Source organism: Pseudopipra pipra, chromosome 24 (genome assembly GCF_036250125.1).
Source record: "Pseudopipra pipra isolate bDixPip1 chromosome 24, bDixPip1.hap1, whole genome shotgun sequence".
NCBI lineage: Eukaryota > Metazoa > Chordata > Aves > Passeriformes > Pipridae > Pseudopipra > Pseudopipra pipra.
The window spans coordinates 3602978-3621545 of NC_087572.1; the positions used below are offsets into that span (position 1 = coordinate 3602978).

General features: G+C 58.2%; 3 protein-coding genes across 4 annotated transcripts; 1 reads left to right on the top strand and 2 right to left on the bottom strand.

The window, feature by feature from the left end:
- The first annotated feature begins 793 nt into the window (after window positions 1-793).
- Window positions 794-2321, top strand: SFN (stratifin). Its single transcript, XM_064635477.1, is given in 2 exon segments — window positions 794-835; window positions 837-2321. Coding segments are annotated over 2 exon segments (969 nt in total). The 5' UTR covers window positions 794-808; the 3' UTR covers window positions 1779-2321.
- A 4325-nt stretch (window positions 2322-6646) lies between these two features.
- Window positions 6647-11903, bottom strand: GPN2 (GPN-loop GTPase 2). Of its 2 annotated transcripts, XM_064635246.1 has the most exons (6): window positions 11888-11903; window positions 11022-11472; window positions 8932-9088; window positions 8491-8651; window positions 7718-7848; window positions 6647-7242 (listed from the first exon to the last, which is right to left on the bottom strand). In XM_064635246.1, exons 2-6 carry the CDS (start codon window positions 11436-11438, stop codon window positions 7170-7172), a joined length of 939 nt encoding a protein of 312 aa, XP_064491316.1. In that variant the 5' UTR covers window positions 11439-11472; window positions 11888-11903; the 3' UTR covers window positions 6647-7169. The 2 variants fall into 2 exon arrangements, with proteins under 2 accessions (XP_064491316.1, XP_064491315.1); XM_064635245.1 differs by lacking the exon at window positions 11888-11903 and having other exon boundaries at window positions 11022-11649.
- Window positions 11904-12927: 1024 nt separating this feature from the next.
- Window positions 12928-17933, bottom strand: GPATCH3 (G-patch domain containing 3). The gene is made up of 7 exons (XM_064635244.1): window positions 17571-17933; window positions 16918-17333; window positions 15557-15731; window positions 14652-14711; window positions 14255-14376; window positions 13951-14078; window positions 12928-13333 (listed from the first exon to the last, which is right to left on the bottom strand). The coding sequence occupies exons 1-7, from the start codon at window positions 17902-17904 to the stop codon at window positions 13114-13116; spliced, it is 1455 nt and encodes a 484-aa protein (XP_064491314.1). The 5' UTR covers window positions 17905-17933; the 3' UTR covers window positions 12928-13113.
- Between the last annotated feature and the right edge of the window lie 635 nt (window positions 17934-18568).

The window sequence follows — 18568 nt, forward strand, 5'->3', positions numbered from 1 at the left end:
GAAACTCAGCGCAAGGCGCAGCACTGATCCTAATCGGGGCTCGACCGAGCTGCCACCGCGGCCCAGCGCCCACGGGCAGCGTGGAAAAACCTTAAACGTTTTAAAAAACCGAACCCCAAAAATCTGCGACGACAGCTTGAGGGATGGCAAAAGTCCCTGCTGGGGACGGTGGGACGGGGAAACGCAGCCCTGGGATGGAGGTGGGCACAGGGTTGGTGGGGATGGGGGTCTCCTCGCTCCCGGCTGGATCCGGGCTCGCTCCAGCGGCAGAAGGTGATTTGGGGGGTCCGGGTGGTCCCGCTGTGCAGCGGCTCAAAGGCACGGGGTGACTGTGCCCCGTTTCGGGATGGTCCCTCCCGCGGCGCCTGGGAGAGGTGCGGAGCTCTCTCTGCCTCGGTTTCCCCACCTGTGGGAATAAATACCTGCCCGTCAAGCCCTCGCAATTACCAGCGAGTTAATCACCATATTAAAAACGACAGTGATATGATTTTTTTTTTTTGGGGGGGGGGGGAAGAAATTATTTTTACGAGCGGACACACCCCGTGGCCCATTTCTCCGGGGTGGGGGGGGTGGGAAGACTCGAACGCTGCCGTGTTTCTGTGTATCCCCCCCAAAACGATAACCCACCGGCTGCCGCCCTTCCGAGCCCTTTCAGCAGCGGGATGGGCGTTCCCTGGGGTGGGCGTTGGCTGTGGGGAGGCCCTCGGGGCATCCACGGGTGCTGCACCCACCGAGGACCCACGGGGAGGGCAGGGCGTTGGCCGGGCCCCCCCCTCGCCCCCTCCCCAGCGCCCGCCGCCCGCGGGCGATGATTCACCGCGATTTTCCTTTTAAGGGCCGGGCTCGGCGGGGAGGAAGCAGAGGAGGAGGAGGAGGAGGACACTCCTTGGACCTGGCTGGCTCCTCCTGCTCTCGCTCGAGGCTCCGACGCGCAGCCAAAAGCGAATCCCGGCGGCAGGGCTCGGCAGAGGCTCCGACGGCTCCCGGCCCCGCTCCTCCTCGCCCAAAGCGTCCGCCCCTGCGCCCGCGTCCCAGCCATGGCAAGAAACCACCAAGTGCAGAAGGCCAAGCTGGCCGAGCAGGCTGAGCGCTACGAGGACATGGCAGACTTCATGAAGGCCGTGGTGGAGCACGGGGACGAGCTGTCCAACGAGGAGCGCAACCTCCTCTCGGTGGCCTACAAGAACGTGGTGGGCTGCCAGCGCTCGGCCTGGAGGGTCATCTCCAGCATCGAGCACAAAACCGAGGAGGGCGACGACAAGGCGCAGCTGGTGAACGAGTACCGGGAGAAGGTGGAGCGGGAGCTGAACGGCGTCTGCAACAACGTCCTGGCCTTGCTGGACAAGTATCTCATCAAGAAGGCGAGCGACCCTGAGAGCAAGGTCTTCTACCTGAAGATGAAGGGCGACTACTTCCGATACCTGGCCGAGGTGGCCACTGGGGACGACCGCAAGAAGACGATAGAGAACGCCCAGGAAGCCTACCAAGAGGCCATGGACATCAGCAAAAAGGAGATGCAGCCCACGAACCCCATCCGCCTGGGGCTGGCCCTCAACTTCTCCGTGTTCCACTACGAGATCGCCAACGCCCCCGAGCAGGCCATCTCCCTGGCCAAGACCACCTTCGACGAGGCCATGGGGGACCTGCACACGCTCAGCGAAGACTCCTACAAGGACAGCACCCTCATCATGCAGCTGCTCAGGGACAACCTCACGCTATGGACAGCCGAGTGCGCCGGGGAAGACGGCGGCGAGGCTGGAGAAGAGCCCAAGAACTGAAAGGCCCCCGCCGAGCTGGGGACAGGCCCCCACCTGCCCCCTCCTCCAGTCCCTTCGGCATCTCTTCGTGGCTTTTTCTTTGTTGTTTTTTTTTTCCTTTTTTTTTTTTTTTTTTTTTTTTTTTTGTTGTCGTTGTTGTTGTTGGTTTTTTGGAGGGGGAAGGAGTCTCAACTCCTCCACGGCCCCCCTCCCCCTCGCCAAGCCTGGATGCCGGGAGTGGGGGTGGTTTTGGCGTGGCCTCCCTCCTCCCTCTCCCTCATCCTCTGCTCTGGGGAGGGGTAAAGGAGGGAGAGAGGGTGCCTCCGTTCTGGAGGGCTGCCAGCCCCCCTGCTATTTAACAATTTTTGGGGAGGGGGTGTCCAGCCTGGCATGTGCCAGCTTCAAACCCCCTGTCCCGAAGGGCTGGAGCAGCAACAGGAGGAGGTGAGGGGCCGGGACGGCGCAAGGGGGGGTCCGGGCAGCTCCCTCCCATTCTGGGAGGGGGTCTCATGTTGCCAAAGCCTCTGTGGGTCTCCAATAAACCGTCTCCTGCACTCCTGCCTCTAGTCTGCCTCGTCTCTCCCTGCACACGTGTCCAGGCAGCTCCTGCTGCCGCCGGGCATCCACCTCCCCTCCCATCCCACCAGGGTGGGGGAGCAGTCAGGTGGGCCTCCAAAATCGGCTGCTCTCGATCCCCCACCCAGCCCCACAATGGGGTCTTGGGGTGCCCAGCAAACCCCATTCCTTGGCAAGCCTTGGAAAGGCTTGGGGGGGTCTCTGCATCCACCAGACAAGGGGTCTGCCAGCCCCACCCGGAGCTGGCTGCTCCAAGGGGTGCTCCCAGGTCCCTGACCCCGCAATGGGATGTCCCACCCCCTTGGTACAAACCCCAAAGCCCGTCACTGACACCCCTGGGTGGGTCCTCCCCCACCGGCTCCTCTAAGTTCCGAGGAGGAAGATCCACAAACAGCCACATCGTCAGCGACACCGGGGACAGCCCTGGGGTGTCACAAGGGTGGGGACGTCCCCGTCAAGGTCCAGACGTGCTGGGGCAGGTGAAAGCTCAGCAATCCTGGCCCTGGCACGAGGCCACGGCAGAGGGCGCAGCTCCTCCCCCCTTCTCCTGCCGACAGCACGTTCCAACACGAAAAATAATTACAATAAAATACAGTCACGGCACCCTGGGCTATGAGCTCATCAGATCCAGCAGGGCTGGGCAGGAGCCGGCCTTTGATGGGAAGCACCGGGATGCCGGGAGGAAACGCGCCGTGACTCAGGTTCAGCGGGAGCCCCGAAGTGGGGACGTGGGGGACATGCCAGCCCCAAGCCCTGGCATGGCCAAAGCACAGCTCAGAGGGTGCCAGGAGCCCCTGGGCATGGGGGAAACTGAGGCATGGCCAGGGAAGTGACCAGGGAAGACACCCCAGGGAAGTGAAGGAATTCTGGGGTGTCCAGGGAGCAAGGGACCGGCCAGGGATGTAATGAGTTTTGCCAGGGCTCTGCCATGGGAAAGCACTGGCTGCTGTGGGAGGTTGGGCTGCTCAAAGCAGAACCTGTTCGCCCTGGATGGGATGTTTCACCTGGAGCAGAGACCAGCAGAGGGGATTAACCCCTGTGAGCCCCCCCACACCTTGCCCACCCTCTAGTCCCCTCCCCAACCCCACTGTGACCCCCCGTGGTTTGGTGTCACCTTGGCCCCTCCAAGGGCTGCCTCAGTGGCCCCGGCAGGTCCCGTTTTCTCCCCAGGTTCCGGCTGAGCTGGGGGGGCCCTGGCACTGTCGGGGCTGGTCCAGGTGGGGGAGGCCAGTGAGGGGCCCCAACACTCCCAGCCCCAAGTACTCCCAGGCTGGGAACCAGCCCCAGACCTGTAATTATCCAATCCGGGGCAGCCGACGGGAAAAACGAGCCGAGGGCTCGTGCTGGCCCTTGACCCGCCGGCCTGGGGACACCAGCAGCCCGGACTGGTTAGACTGGAGCACGGCAAGGTGGGAGCTGGGGGGTGCTGGTGCTTGAGAAGGGGATTAACTGGGGGTTTATGTCCATCCCCGCTGCTTTTCGGGGCCACGGGTTCCCGCTGGCTTCCCAGGAGTTAACTGATTTCAACAGCTCCCGAAATTGCAGCGTGGCTGGGCCGTGTAGGAGGAGGATGCTCGTCGGCTCCCAGCCGGTCCAGCAGCTTTTCCAGGCTGGGAGGGAGGCCCTGGATCCTCAGGACAGCTCCCATGAAAGGTTTGTGCTGCTGGGGAGAGTGGAGTGTTCCCTGGGGTCCTCCTGGGCCCCCCTGTTTCATGCAAGGTGATGGGACCCAGATGGAAAAAGCAAGGGAGACGTTGGAACCCCAATCTCTGTCCCTGTCCCGTGGCTGTGGAATGCTCTCAGCATCCCTGACACCGTGCAAGGAGGGGCACCCAGAAAAGCTTTCAAATACATGAGTTTTAGTGTCTTTACCACCAGTAGAGCAAAGGGTCATGGGGCCAGGGAGTGTCCCCTACCCTCCCAGCAGGGTCCTGGCACAGCCCCATACACAGGGGCCAGTAGTCATGGGGAAAAGAACACCAAAACAGGATTCTGAGGGCATGTGGGGGATGCTACCCCAGCCCTGCCACCTGCAAAGGTTCTGCCCATCCTGAGTGGGGACTGCAGGACCCACAGCCAGGCCTGTCCTTGTCCCCAGCTCTCCCAGCCTCCCCACAGGGCTTTGTGCCCGAGGCTGGGGCTGGCTGGCTCCTGGCTGAGCCACCTCCCTGATGACCATCACCCTGGCCTCGGGGCAGTGATGGGCAGCCTCCTGCCAGACTGACACCAGATGCCTGCTCTGGAGGCTTCGGGATTTTTGGTGAGGCTTTTTATCTCCCCCCCAGAAAGCACCGCTCGATGGGGAAATTCAGTCCCTGAGCAGGAACCCCGTAATGGAGCCAGGACTGGGGCTGGAAGATGGAGGGAGGGGACACAGCAAACCCCAGTTTGGTGGCTGGGATTGAAACCCAAACCCCTTCATCCCAAAAAATCACACCCTGCCAACCCACCACGGTCAGGGTGGGCTCAGCCTGTCCCAGCAACAGGCTTGGAGGGGCAGGGGCAGGTAGGGCCAACTCAGCAGAAAGCTGGGTACCCCCCCACCATGCCAGGGTTGTGCCTCAGCTGGGGTGACTAATCCCAGCCCTTGGCCCCAGCCAGTTGCTCAACGGGAGCGACAGGAGCCAAAGTGTCACCTCCCTGAGCCCCGGGAGCCTCCCAGCATCTGTCCCCTCCCAGCGCGGGGACATGTGGATGCAGGACCTGCCTGGATTTCACACCAGGGTCTCCAGCCTTCCCTGTCTCCTGCTGAGCCATCCTCCATGCCACCCTGACCAGGAGCAGTCCCCACTGGGCTGTGGGTCCCAATTCAGCCCCCAATTCAGCTGTAAAAAGCTCTTTAGTGCAAAAACGCTGCATTTTTGAGGCTGCAGAGCTCTTCTAGACCTCAGCACTTAGAGGACACAACCGAGGTTCCCTGAGCTGAGCGGTTTCCATCTCCTTTGATTCCCATTTTCTCCAGCACTGTCAAGGCTGAGTCTGCAGATATCCAGGGTATTCAAATAAAAAAAAACCAAAAAAGCCACAAAAGCTTTGATGGCTCTTGTGTAACACGGCCTGACCTGACCATACCCTTTTAAGCCACCAAATCTCTCAAAGCCATGGAAAAGCCACCATAAAATTAATATTTTTATGATCATGTCTCCCATCCCTTCACAGAGCTCCAAAAGACCAGGATAAGGCCACAAGCCACAGGGTGAGGATGGAATTTCAGCTCAGTTATGGTTACACTGGCTTCCAGACCTTCAGCACTGAAATGCTGGGTTCCGGCCAGGAATACCCAGGGAAGTCTCTGGGCTCTTGGGAAGAGCTGAGGCACCAGCAGCAGACAGGGATTTGACTTTAATATGTGAAATATCAGTGCAGTGTTTCATTGGGAATGGGTCTGCTTAAAGCACAAACGTGTGTCTTCACCCTCCTCCCCCTGAGCTCTTCCTTTTCTCCAAATCCCGACCAAAAAGCTGGGAAATGAAGGAAAAAATGAATTTTAATTCCCTGCCCAGCTGCCCAAGACCCCATTTACATCGAGATCCATTGAAGATCCAGTCTGCAATCCCTCTGCCAAGGGCCAAACCATCCTGGGAAAAAAGTCTTGTTGTATTTTATGCAAGATCTTGGGCAAGAGGCAATGCTGAGTCTGCACATGGAGCTGGGATCGGGAGTGTCACCCGCTCCCATCCCATGTGGAGCTGCCAGGAGGCACCTGGAGGCTCCTTGGTGTGGACACCTCACTTTTCACCCCCCAACCCTCCAGATCCATCTCCCAACTGCTGCCTGCAGCAGGAATCAGGGCAGGTGGCACACAAGGCTGGGAGCTGCTGCCGTCACCATTGGGAGCTACAGCAGGACAGCAAGAGGGAATTACATGGGAAGGAGGGGAAGCCCCAGGATTTGGGATGTGAAGAAAGCAAGCCCAGAAAAAAACAAGGTGGATGAGGACACACAAGGCAGCTGCTGGGAAAGGCCCTACATGCAAACCATGAGCTGAGTCACACAGGGGCTTTCTTAATCAAAAGCCTCCAAGAGCCGAGCTGGCAGTTTGTGCTCCGTGCGCCCCAACCTCCAGCCTCTGGATCACTCCTGGATCACCAGGAGTGACCTGCTTTCCTGTCCCACAGTCCTCACTCCCTCCAGCAAACGCTGAACCTGTTCTCAGGCAGATCAGAGAGGAGCAGGACACGGCCAACACACGGAGCTGCCGCGCACACAACGCGCCCGCTGCCGCGACGTTCCCACCGGAGGCTCTTTAGCCTCGGGCTCTGGAGCTCTCTTGGGTTTATTTATTCAGGTTCAGCAAACTCCCAAGATGAAAGTGAGGCGAAGGAGTTCTTTTATTAAGAAAGAGTCCATCATTATTTCCAAGAAAAAGAAAAACAAACATCTTTCTCTCCTTGAGACGGAGCGGAGGCGTCTCCGCCTGGATGCTCCCCGGAGCACGAGGCCCGTGCACGTTCCTCCTGCAGCAAACCCACAACTTGTGTCTCAAGTCCCTCTGAAGATGAGGCAGCTCCAACTGATTTTTCTTTCTCTGGATCTGTCTTGGTCATGATGGGGAAGAGGAGACTTTATCTCTCTTCTTTTCCTTGCTTTTCCTTCTCCAGCTCAGTCTCTCTGTTCCTAAGGAAAGACCCGGTTCATCCCACCTTCAGCCATCTCCTTTCTCCCAAATTTCTGCTCTGTGCAGCTCTGTGCCTGGGAAGTCAAACCCACCCAGAGAAGGAGTCCAGTAGCCAGACTATGTCTGGAAGGGTTTTCACTTGCTCTGAGTCACAGCTTAAGCTCCTGGTAGGAAAAAAGGAGAGGTGTCAAAACAGAGAGGAGCCATGGAAGGGTGTGTCACAGATCCATCACCTCTTCTTCCACGGCTTTGTCCTGAGATTGCACATACTTCTCCTGCACTGCAAGGGTGCTGATAACGCAGTAATTAAGGAAAACAAGGGGCTGGGCTCAAACACTCCCTTCTGCAAGGAGCTCTGAACGTTCTCAGTGAGGAACCAGCCCCACATTAGCCCCAAGGCTGGTAGGAAGATGCAGGGCTGGCAGCAGCAGGAATCACCTGAGTTATTTCTGGCTCTGCCTGATCCCAGAACTGACAAGTACAGGGGAATCAATTGTATGATGTGGAAGACAGGGAATGAACCCACCCAAGGGAGTGTGAGAGAGGGGAAAGTTGTGAAAAGATTCCTGACACATTCCCAGGATCAATTAGCAACAACCGTGGTGGGTTTGGAGTGGACAAGTGTCTGCCACGGGCTGGGCTCAGCATGACCCACTCCCCACACGTGTATCACCCACCAGGAGACATTACAAACAACTTGGGCCTGCAAATTCCAGCCTCTCTCCCCCAGGGAAGGAGAAATTAAACTCAGCACCAGAGAGGATACGAAGAGAAGTGGAAATCAGCTCCCACTGCTGCCGACATCAGAGCTTCCAGGCTCCTGTGCTCCTGGTCTCCGAAGGAGTAGCCGTTGGCTTTGTCCACTGCCTGCATCACCTGCCGCATGCTCTCCTTGTCCTGGAAGGGAGTGACATGGCACACTGGGAATCTGGGCCTTTCCCAGAGGCATGAGCTCATGGTGGGCTTTACATGGGTTTTCTCCAAGCCTCTGGGCCACCCACACAGGCCCCGGGGACACTGGCAGAGCCCCCGAGCCTTGGGGACATGGGACAAACAGGGACACCCGTGGTACAGGCCGGGCTGACACCTCCACCCTCTCCCTCCTTTCATCACCTTGTCCCAGCCCATTTGCCTCTGTTGACACTTCTGCCAACTCCCTGATTAACCACCACATTTCCAGCCCTTCCTCCCCAATTTATTCCTCCCAATCTTCTAATTATTCAGTGCTCCCTAATTTGACGACGTTCTAGGTAATACTTTGCCCAGGTTTGAAATGCAGCTGCAGAAGGGCTGGAAGAAGGGGGAGCCTGAACTCCCCACCCCAGGACACAAGGCCCAGGTAGCCCCAAGCTCATCAGCCTTTCCTCTTCCTTTGGCTGCCACGGATCATTTACAAGTCTGGGTGTGTTTCCCTGTTTTCCATCCCTGAGTCTCTTCACAGCTGAGGCTTTCAGCCCTCGTGGCTCTGAGCAGACACAAACAAGGTGCTACACATCCAGCCACACATCCAAGGCTCCCTGTTCCCTCCTGCTGCATCACCTGGACATTGAGGGGGACAAAGGACACCAGGCTGTAGTCCTCAATCACCTCCACCAGCTTCTCGTTGAGGCGGCGGTAATTCCTGAAGAAGGGATCGGAGGCCAAATGATCAACCAGGTAAGAGAGATCCAGGACCTCGGTGTAATAATCCAGGTTGAAAGCTGCAGGGAAACAAGGCAATTTTTAAGTGGAAGACCACAAGTTTCCCCACCATCACTGAGGTTTACACCAGTTTCTTCAGCCACTCCCATTCCCAAACAGAAAATCTGCACCTGGTCAATCCACATCCCTCAAATTCCTGGAAGCGTCCAAGGCCAGGTTGGATGGAGCTCTGAGCAACCTGGTCTAGTGGAAGGTGTCCCTGCCCATGGCTTTAAGGGTATGAGCTCTAAGGTCCCTTCCAACCCCAAACCATCCCGTGATTCCATGGAATTCTCTTACCCAGCTTCCCGTACTGCTCGATCAGGTCCATCTTGGAGAGGATGTTGACGTGGGGCAGCTCCACGTGCAGCATGGTAGAGAGGGAGGTGCAGAGCACAGAGATGAACTTCCCAGGGTCTGTGCAGTAGTGGGAATCCACCAGATGCACTGCAGCCAGCTGGGAAGCAAAGGCACAAAGGGACACAAAGGTCAGACCCGTGACAAAACCATCCACTTGCTTTAGGGACGGTCGGGGAGTGGCAACAGGACAATCTGTTCAGACCTGACTGCACCATGTAGGGAAAGCTACCACCTACCTTCTACCTCCTGCACAGGAAAACCAGAATCAGAGAACCATGGAAGGGTTTGGGTTGGAAGGAACCTTAAAGCTCATCTCATTCCAATGCAGGGACACCTTCCACCAGCCCAGGTAGCTCCAAGCCCCGTCCAAACTGGCCTTGGACATTTCCAGGGATGGGGCAGCCACAGCTTCTCTGGGAAACCTGTGCCAGGGCCTCACCTCCCTCACAGCCAAGAATTCCTCCCCAGTATCCCATCTAACCCTGCCCTCTGGCACTGGGAAGCCATTCCCACTTTTCCTGTCACTCCAGGCCCTTGTCCAAAGTCCCTCTTCAGCTCTCCTGGAGCCCCTTTAGGCACTGGAAGGGGCTCCAAGGTCTCCCCAGAGCCTTCTCTTCTCCAGGCTGAACATATTCATAAATCCACATATATAAAACTGTATGTTGTCCCATTCCCACCCAAGGACCACCACGGATTCAGGACCCAGGGAAGGGCTGTCAGGAGGCTTTATGGGGTGCTGAGCTCCACCACCAACACCCAAACCTGCAGCTGCTTTCCCTTTCCCCAGGGTTTCTCTCTTTGCAGCTGAAGTTTCCCCACTTGCCTGAACTCTGTAGAATTTTTGGGGTAACAGCTGGGTTTAATTCTCCTACTGAACAGCACAACTGCATCCAGATTTCCACCTTCCCCACAGGACTGCTCAGGCCATGGCACACTCAGAGCAGTAACTGTAGCACGCCACGTTCTGCTGGGAGAGCCAACTGCGGTCTGCACTAATAATTAATAATTACACTAATGAACAGTTCGATTCCCTGTGTTTTGTGCTGCTGTAACAATGTGGTCCCAGACCTCTGGAAGTCACTCCAAGCCAGGGCTCTGAGGCTGAGCGTGGCTGAGTCACAGCAGAGCTTCTGCAGCAAAAACCAGCCCAGGTGCGAGCACCCGGGAGAGCAGCAAAACAGCAGCACAAATGTCTTATTTTAGCAACCCCAATTTCACATCCATTTATTCCAATGAAAATAACCTCTAATGTGCAGATTCCCAGTGACATTCTCAGGCAAATGAACCTGCCCTTCTTGCTCTCACACTGCACAGGGTTTGCACATTCATGGTTTGGCCCCGATGCAAAGCAAACGCCGCGTCAGCAGGTTCCCTGGGCTGTGGGACTGTTCTCACCTGCACGGCCTCATCTGCATCTCCCATTGTGCAAGGAGGCCCAGAGCACGTCCCACGGGGTGCAGGCAGGGCAGGCAGGGCCTGGGATGTCACCTGGGATGTCACCTGGGTTCCTCACAGGGCAGGGCAAAAAGGGTCCCAGCACACACCGACCTCCCTGCCTGGATAAAACACATACACTGTGGGGATGACCCTGGAGCACAGCAAGTGCTTGTCCCATCCCTGGAAGTGTCCAAGGCCAGGTTGGATAGGGCTTGGAGCAACCTGGGCTAGTGGAAGGTGTCCCTACCCATGGCAGAGGGTGGAACTGGATGGGCTTTAAGGTCCCTTCCAACCCAAACCATTCTGTGATTCTGTAATAAGTGTGAGGAAAGAATCCATATTTCTGTCCATAATCCCACTGCATTAAAAGCCCTGACAAGCCACTGTTTTGCCAATCCTTTGGAGAATAAAATATGACAAAATTAGGACAAAATTACCCTCCTTCCCTAATAAAGCCATTTCACAGGAAAGGCCAAAAAATTCCTGAAGAAAACAGCCATTAGTCCCCACGATGCCCATGGGATGTGAAGCCTCACATGGGTGCCAATCACCCACCCCAAACCCCCTGCAGAGCCCCGGAATTCCAAAAATACCCTGAAATTCCACTTGGCCAGGTGGGCGAAGACGTTCTTCAGGGAGTTGTGGTGCGTGTAGAGCTCCACCTGCCCGGGGCAGTCAAAGAGGACATAGTGCCCCTTGAGCCCTTCCAGCTTCTCCTGCAGCCAGTCCACGTTGGTCTCCAGGTACTCCATGCAGTAGAGGAGGCCCCCGTTGGGGCCCAGCCCGAGGCTGCCCATGACGTCGGGCAGGGTGACGAGCTGGCCGATGTCCAGCTCGCAGGGGCAGGGCAGCGCCTCGTTGGCAGGGTCCAGGTTCACCACGGACACCCTGCGCCCGATCTGCGTCAGGAATTCCCTCATGGCGTGGCAGTAGGTGGTTTTCCCAGAGCCTGGTGGCCCGATGACCACCTGGCCGAAGGCCACCGAGTGGCCCCTGCTGCCCTCAGACATGGTGGGTCATGTCCTCCTCCTGCTGCTGCTGCTGCTGGCTGGGAGAGGGGAAAAAAAATCCCATTTACTGCTTAATCTGCGTTTGTAGGGATGGGATCCGCTGGGATTCCCACCCAGGCAGAGGGTGGATGTTACAGCTGCCTTCTGTCACTTCTTGCTCTGAGCCCCACACTGGGGTGGATGACACCCTGGTGCCCCCCACTCTGAAAACGACACTGGCCCTTTATCCCCACATCCCCCTTTATCCTCTTCACCCCCTGTGCCCCCGTGTTTCCCTTTCCCCCACGGGGCCCCTCTTCTCCCCTACGCCCCTCCCTCCCTTCACACCCCCCCCTTCTCCCCCTCACCCCCGCTCCTTGCCCAGCATACCCCCTCCCCAACCCCGGTATCCCCCCCTCAATCCCGTTATTCCCTCCCCAACCCCGGTTTATTCCCGGTAGGCCGCTCACCGCCCGCCGGTGCCCCCCGCGCCGGGTCCGGGTGGCCGCGGCCCCAGAGCGCCGCGTTCCGGGTGCGGAGCGGCCGCCGCCCCCACAGCGCCCCCTGGCGGCCGGACGGACTCGAAGCCGGGACCCCGAATCGGGGTTTGGGGGTCTCGGGTTCGAGTCCCGGCGCCGGCAAAACCCCACCCCCGTGGTTTTCTCTTCCCGAGAGAATCACAGAATCAGCTCGGTTGGAAAAGACCTCTGGGATCATCGAGTCAGACCTGTGACCCAACCTCACCATGGCACTAAGAGCCACGTCCAGTCTTTCCTTGAACACCTCCAGGGAACGGTGACTCCACCAGCTCCCTGAGCAGACCATTCCAAGATGTAATCACCCTTTCTGCAAGGAAATTCTTCTTAATGTCCAAGCTAAACCTCCCCTGGTGCAGCTTAAGACTGTGTCCTCTCATCCTATCACTAGGTGCTGGGAGAAGAGGCCAACCCTCACCCGGCTACAACAGAAGGTAAAGGTGAAATTCCTCCCTGACACAGCAATATCCTTAAGGAAAGCACACGAGGCCTGGCCTTCACCCATTCCCACTTAACCCTGCAGCCCTGGGTCACTGTGCCGAAGGCTCTCCCCTCTCCAGAGTGCCTGTGTCAGGAAAACAGGGCAGAGCAGGTTGGGAAGCCGTGGAAGGAGCGCCCGCTACGCCCGCCCAGCCACAGGGGAAACGCCTCCCGCAGAATTCCTTGGAGGCTGCCAGGACAAGCCTTTCATCCCGGCGAGTTTCTCCCGGGAGTGTGGGATCGCCACGCCCAGGCAACGCGGAGCTGTGGCCAGCAGGGAGCTGTTGGCAGGACAGTTACGGTGCCACGGCCGGCCCTGCCTGTACTTGTCCTTCCCCGGGTCTCAGGCAGCCCTGGACTATGAATTCTGGCTTTTTAGGCTCCCTGAGCACTCAGGTTTGCTTGATCCCAGCACTAATATCAGTTTTAAACTCCCACCCAGAAACGCAACCCCCGATTCCCACTGAACAAACAACATTCCTTCCCCTCATCTGAACAGTTCAATTAGGAGGGAAGAAAAAACAACCCCTGCTGAGGAAATTTTTATTACAAAATCTTTCTAAAATAAAACAAAAAAAATTCTAAAAATAAATTAAAAAATATAAACACTTTGCTCCACCCCCGAGACCAGGAGCCAGCCTGGATTGGGGAGCAGAAACCAAGGCTGTGGCAGTCCCTGCTCAGTGGGACTGGGACCTGAGGCTGCCCAGGGCAGGGTGGGACGCCCGGACAAAGGCCATGTCCTGCCTGTACTTCATGGCAGTGGGGGGCTGGCGCCGGAGCAGCTGGTCCCCCATGTCCTGGGGCTCAGGGTCGTCGTAGATGGTGGAGATGAGGATGGGATTGTCCCTCCGGGGCTTCTTCCCCTTGAGGAAGGTTGGCAGCTTCTCCCCGTGGTACCTGGAGGGAAGCGGGAAAGGTTTGGTTGGAGGTTGGTGAGGCAGCCAGGCATCCCTCTGCTTCCCTGATCATTTCCTTCACATGATCATGCAATCAGGGAATGGTCTGGGTTGGAAGGGATATCTTCCATTAGACCAGGTTGCTCCAACCTGGCCTTGGACACTTCCAGGGATGGGGCAGCCACAGCTTCTCTGGGCAACCTGTGACAGTGATGCAGGGAAGATATGGACCAATATGGATTCCTGTGCTATTCCTGGCTGCTCTAGAACAAGAGCCAGCCCTCATGGTCAAACACAGCACCCCACAAAGCCTCCAGAAACCCCACAAGGGCAGGTAGGGGTGGGGACCCTCAGTCCTTCCTCTGTGTCTCTGCTGCAGGACCCTGCACATGGTTCCAGTCCTGCTCTAACTCCACAGTCTCCACTAAGGAGCCCTGGACTGTCAGGAAGAGGAGTGTATTTAGCTCTGGAGAGCTGTGGCTGCCCCAGCTGTGCAGGGAAAGGCAGATTCCTGGGACAGCCTTCCAGTTCTGGTTCCCACTCTGCTCCAGTCACTCAGCTGGGAGTGCTGAGAGCCCAGGCAGAGCTCTGAGCACAGGCTGGCACTTGGGTACTTACCCCAGCCCCCTCTTGCATCTGGGGTTCTGACCCTCGTTATCCAGAGCTTCAGCCATCCCAGAGTTGCTGCTCCCCAGGCCCAGGCCCTCTGTCCAGCCCTGCTGCTCCAGCACCTTCCTGCCAAAGCCCTGGGAGGAGGGGAAAACATCACAGAGTTGCTGGACAAAGCCCAACCTCATCTTCCCAGAGCTTTCTGCCCCCTCCCCACATCCAAGGCCTCTCCTCCCCCTAATCCACATCCTCTGGGCACCATCACCACCCCAGCCCTTCCTGCCCTGCCCCTGAGCAGGTGTCCAGAGCTCACCTTGGTGTATCTCTCGAAGGTTCCAATCTGCTGCCCTGACACAGACCCCTCCTCCAACCCATCCCGGAGCCGCTGCTCCAGCCACATCTGCACTGAGTCCCGAGCATCCTTATCACCTCCATCTGGGGAGAAAGAAGCCAGAGTCAGGGCAGCACAGCTCAGGGGAGCTGTACAGCTCTGTCACTTCCCCCAGAGCACCAGGCAGAGGAGGCAGAACCTGTTCTTTTTGGCAACTCTCGCCGCCAGACCAGAAAAACACTGTTTCAAGTTCACTGACGTCTTGGACGCTTTCAAAGGATGACAGAGGCAAAGAGCTCCCCAGATTCTGCAGGGTCAGAATTTCCCAGCCTCCCTGGTCTCCTCAGGATGGGGGGGGGGGGAGGTTCAGCTCTGATACCTTTGTCATAGTAGATGCTCATGTCCACGTCCCAGTCGTCCGCTGTCTGCTCGTCAAAGTCTGCCAAGAGAAGGAAAGCAGCAGTTTTGGTGAAGTCTGACACACAAGAGCTGTTTGCTGGTACTCCAGCTCCCTATTTTCTCTAACAAAATGGGAAAGAATCGCAGAATCATTAAGGTTGGAAAAGACCTCCAAAATCTTCAGGTCCACCCTGTGCCTAATCCCCACCTTGTCCCCCAGCCCAGAGCACTGAGTGCCATGTCCAGTCATTCCTGGGACACCTCCAGGGGTGGGGACTCCACCACCTCCCTGGGCAGCCCCTTCCAATGTCTGACAGCCCTTTCAGTGAAGATATTTTCCCCAAAATCCAACATGAACCTCCCCTGGCACAACTTAAAGCCTTTTTCTCTCCTCCTGTCCCTCGTTCCCTGGGAGCAGAGCTCAACCCACCCCCGGCTCCCCCCTCCTGTCAGGGAGTTGCAGAAAGCAAGAAGGTCACCCCTGAGCCTCCTTTTCTCCAGGCTGAGCCTCCCCAGCTCCCTCAGCTGCTCTAGCCCCTTTTCCAGCTCCATTCCCTTCTCTGGACGTTCTCCAGCCCTTCAATGTCTCTCTTGCAGTGAGGGCCCAGAACTGGGTGCAGCATTTGAGGTGGTGCCTCAGCAGTGCCCAGCACTGAAATGGCATTAGAGACTCCCCAAATCCCAGTGCCCACAGAAGAGGCAGAGGCAGCACCACTGGGGTCTCTGGTGACTGGATTGTGATCAAGTTGCCACTTTTGTGACCAAGGGAAGATTAAAAAGTGATGGCAAGATGCCGGTGGCTGCAGCTGAGCTGGACTGTTTGCAGGGGGTTAAACCTGCTCCTGGGGGTTGGTGGGGGCTCAGTGACACAAACACCAACATTACCTCCGTTCTCCTCCTGCCAGAACTGGGCATCTGTGTAGAACACGAGGCCAGAGCCTCCTTTCTCCCACTTGAGCTCGATCTCCTCCTCGAAGAGCCGCTCCTCCACACGGCCCTGCTTGGTCACGTCCTCGTGCAGGGCCTCGTGCCGCTCCCACTCCTCACAGGTGTCATTGTCCTGCAGGGGAGGTGGCACAGGGTGGGTGACACCGGCACAGCCCCCTCCCTGCCCCCTGACCCCATCCCAACACCCTCCCTGTGGAACAGCCCCGCTGACAGAGCTGGTCCCAGCCTGCAGCTCTCAGGCCCCGACACGACGGGTGCGGATGAGCTCATTCCTTGACTAATGCCACTTCCAGAGTCAGCACTGAGAAATCCCACACCTCACACCCACTGCAGGGATGCCCATTTAAGGAGCAGGTGTGCTGGACCTGGAGTCAGCACTAAGCAACGAATTAATTCCACTCCAGTTGATCCCTAAGGAGATTGTGTGGGTTTCCCGGGAAGCAGCTCGCTGGCACAGGCACAGGGCAGGCTGACAGCTCCACTGCTGCCTGCCCAGCTCTGGGCACAGCCCTTCCAGGGCAGGAACAGCCAAAAGAACGGCTGGAGATCCAGGAAACAGCCTGTGAGAAACAGCTGGAGGAGTCTGTTTAGTCTGGAGAAGGAAAAGCTGAATAAAAGGAGGGAACAAAGCGCCCTCTGTGCCCGCTGTTGCCAGGAAAAACTAATGGGGTGGAACTGCAGCAAAGATTTGGCATCTGAGTTAGTTCTGGTGGAGGAGAGAACGGGAATGGCTTGCCTGGGGATCTGTAATGACAGAGGTTTGGGAGAACAGGCCAGACAGGCGTCTGCCAGGCAGGGATGGCTCCACAGAGCCTGCCCTGCCCAGGGCTCCAGGAGCCTTTGTCACAAAGGCCATTTTCCTCACAGTGACTAAACTTCAGTCCCAGGAGCATTCGAGGTCAGCCATTTGTGCAGCTCTGCATGTCCTTTTCCAGCACACAAACATGGCCCTGAGCCTCTGGTCACCTCATTTGTAGGCAAAGCAAAGCTGGGCCAATCTGCCAGGGTCTGCTCTGCAGCATCAGCTCCTTGGGCCAAACCCCTTGGGCTCAACCCCCACCAGAGCCTTTGGGATAAATCTTGACCAAACCCTTTATGCCCAACCCTTACAACCACCTTGCTGTGGACAAGCAGTTTTTGGGGGGTTCATGCCCCCACTGCCCATGCAGTGAACAATTCTATTTTAACATCATTTTTTTAGACATGTAATTTATACAATACAGTTAAAGATTAAAATTGAGCTCTACATGCCCTCCCAGCTCTGCTGGGCTTGGACGGTGCTGGAATATTCCACTTACATCATCTGAGTGAGACTCCTCTTCCTCCTGCTGCCTCTCCTCCTCCTCCTCGGGCCCGGCTGGGTGAGTCACCCCCGGGGTTGGCTCGGGCCCCTCTCCCTCGGTGATCTCATCCCCTGCAGCCGTGTAAACTCCTCCTTCCTCCACCACTGTCTCAGTGTCCTGGTATTCAAAGGGCACATTCCCATACCTCCGGGATGAGCCAGTCTTTGGGAAATCCAGCTGCAGCTTCTTGATAATCCGGGGAGGCAGCCGGCAGGCCCGGATCAGCTCCAGGAACACGCTCAGGGGGGTGCCCACGTTCCCAAAAGGCATGAAGGAGGGGGGGTTGAACTCGGGCAGGCGCTTCAGCTCCGCCTCTGTCACAGATTCCCCGGCAGCCGTCTGGTCCTGGCTGCTGGGAGACGCCTCTGAGCCTGGAAAAGAGAAGGAATGTTTGGGGGGAGGCCCACAAGCCACCTGAGAGGGGTAAAACAGGGCCCTCCCGAGCACTTGGGGGATAAGCAGGGCCCAAACGGGCTCTTCTCGCCTCATAATAAATTTAAAGCACTAAGGAAGCTCCATAAGGGGTGTTAACCCTTCAAGCTTGGCTGCAGTGTCGGTCCGAGTTCCCCCCAGGCCCGCTACCGGCCCTTCCCGGTACTCGCCCGTACCTGTCGCGGGACTCAGGCGGACCCTGTGGATGAGGCAGCGGCCGGGCAGCGCGGCCCCGCCGGGCCCGACCCAGCGCTTCCCCGAGTACATGCGGACGAAGCGGCGGGCGCGGCCGGGCCTCACCGACACCAGGCACGAGCAGGTGCGCGGCCCCGCCGCCGCCGGCGGGCGCTCGGGACGGTGGCGGTAGTGGAAGCAGAGGAAGCCGCCGGCCTCCAGGAACTGGCTGAAGTAGGCGCGGAGGTGCGCGGAGCGGAGCGCGGCGGGGATGCCGCTGACCAGGCAGTACCGGGCCGGGCCGCCATCGCCGCCGCTGCCGCTGGGCGCCGCCATGTTGGGGCGACGGCGCGGGCGCGGGGGGATGACGTCAGGGGTGGGGAGGGGGAGAGGGCGCCGCCTGGTGGACGGAGAGCGCGTTGCGGGCGCGGGGGTGTCACAGGTTCTGGGGACACAGAGAGACCCTGGGGGGGGTCACAGGACATGGCGACAGAGAGAACCTGGCAGGGTTCTCAGCTCACAGGGGTCTCAGGGTGTCACAGGCCTTCAGGACACAAAGAGCCTGGGGTGGGTCACAGGCCCTTGGTGGGGGGGCACAGACCTTGGGGACAGAGAACCCAGTGGGTGGGTGTCACAAGCTCTGGGGACAGAGAGACCCTGGGGGAATCACAGGCCTTTGGGGTATCACAGGATCTGGGAACAGAAAGACCCTGTGAAGGGTTCATGGGATCTGGAGACAGAGAGAGAACCTGGGGGGGTCACAGGCCCTGGGGAGGGACAGAGGACAGGGAGACAGAGAGACCCCAGTGGGAGGGGGGAGTCACAGGCTCTGGGGACAGCCAGACCCCAGGGATGGCCAGACCCCAGTGCGTGTTGGGGGGGTGTTTACCAGGCCCTGGGGATAGCAGGGGGTGGCCAGGCCCCAGGGTGGGTCACAAACCCCGGGGGTTTCAGGGCATGGGGGGCATCCAGCCCCCCATGCTGTGTAGCCCCTGGGGGG

Coding starts and splice junctions, on each gene's coding strand:
- GPATCH3 (XM_064635244.1), bottom strand. CDS start 17,904: ATGGCGGCGCCCAGCGGCAGCGGCGGCGATGGCGGCCCGGCCCGGTAC. Junction 15,732..16,917: donor AGGAGTCTCACTCAGATGAT/GTAAGTGGAATA, acceptor CCTCCCCTGCAG/GACAATGACACCTGTGAGGA. Junction 13,334..13,950: donor AGATGCAAGAGGGGGCTGGG/GTAAGTACCCAA, acceptor GCTTCCCTCCAG/GTACCACGGGGAGAAGCTGC.
- GPN2 (XM_064635246.1), bottom strand. CDS start 11,438: ATGTCTGAGGGCAGCAGGGGCCACTCGGTGGCCTTCGGCCAGGTGGTC. Junction 9,089..11,021: donor TGGCCAAGTGGAATTTCAGG/GTATTTTTGGAA, acceptor TTTGCTTCCCAG/CTGGCTGCAGTGCATCTGGT. Junction 7,243..7,717: donor GCTGATTTCCACTTCTCTTC/GTATCCTCTCTG, acceptor CTGCGTTATCAG/CACCCTTGCAGTGCAGGAGA.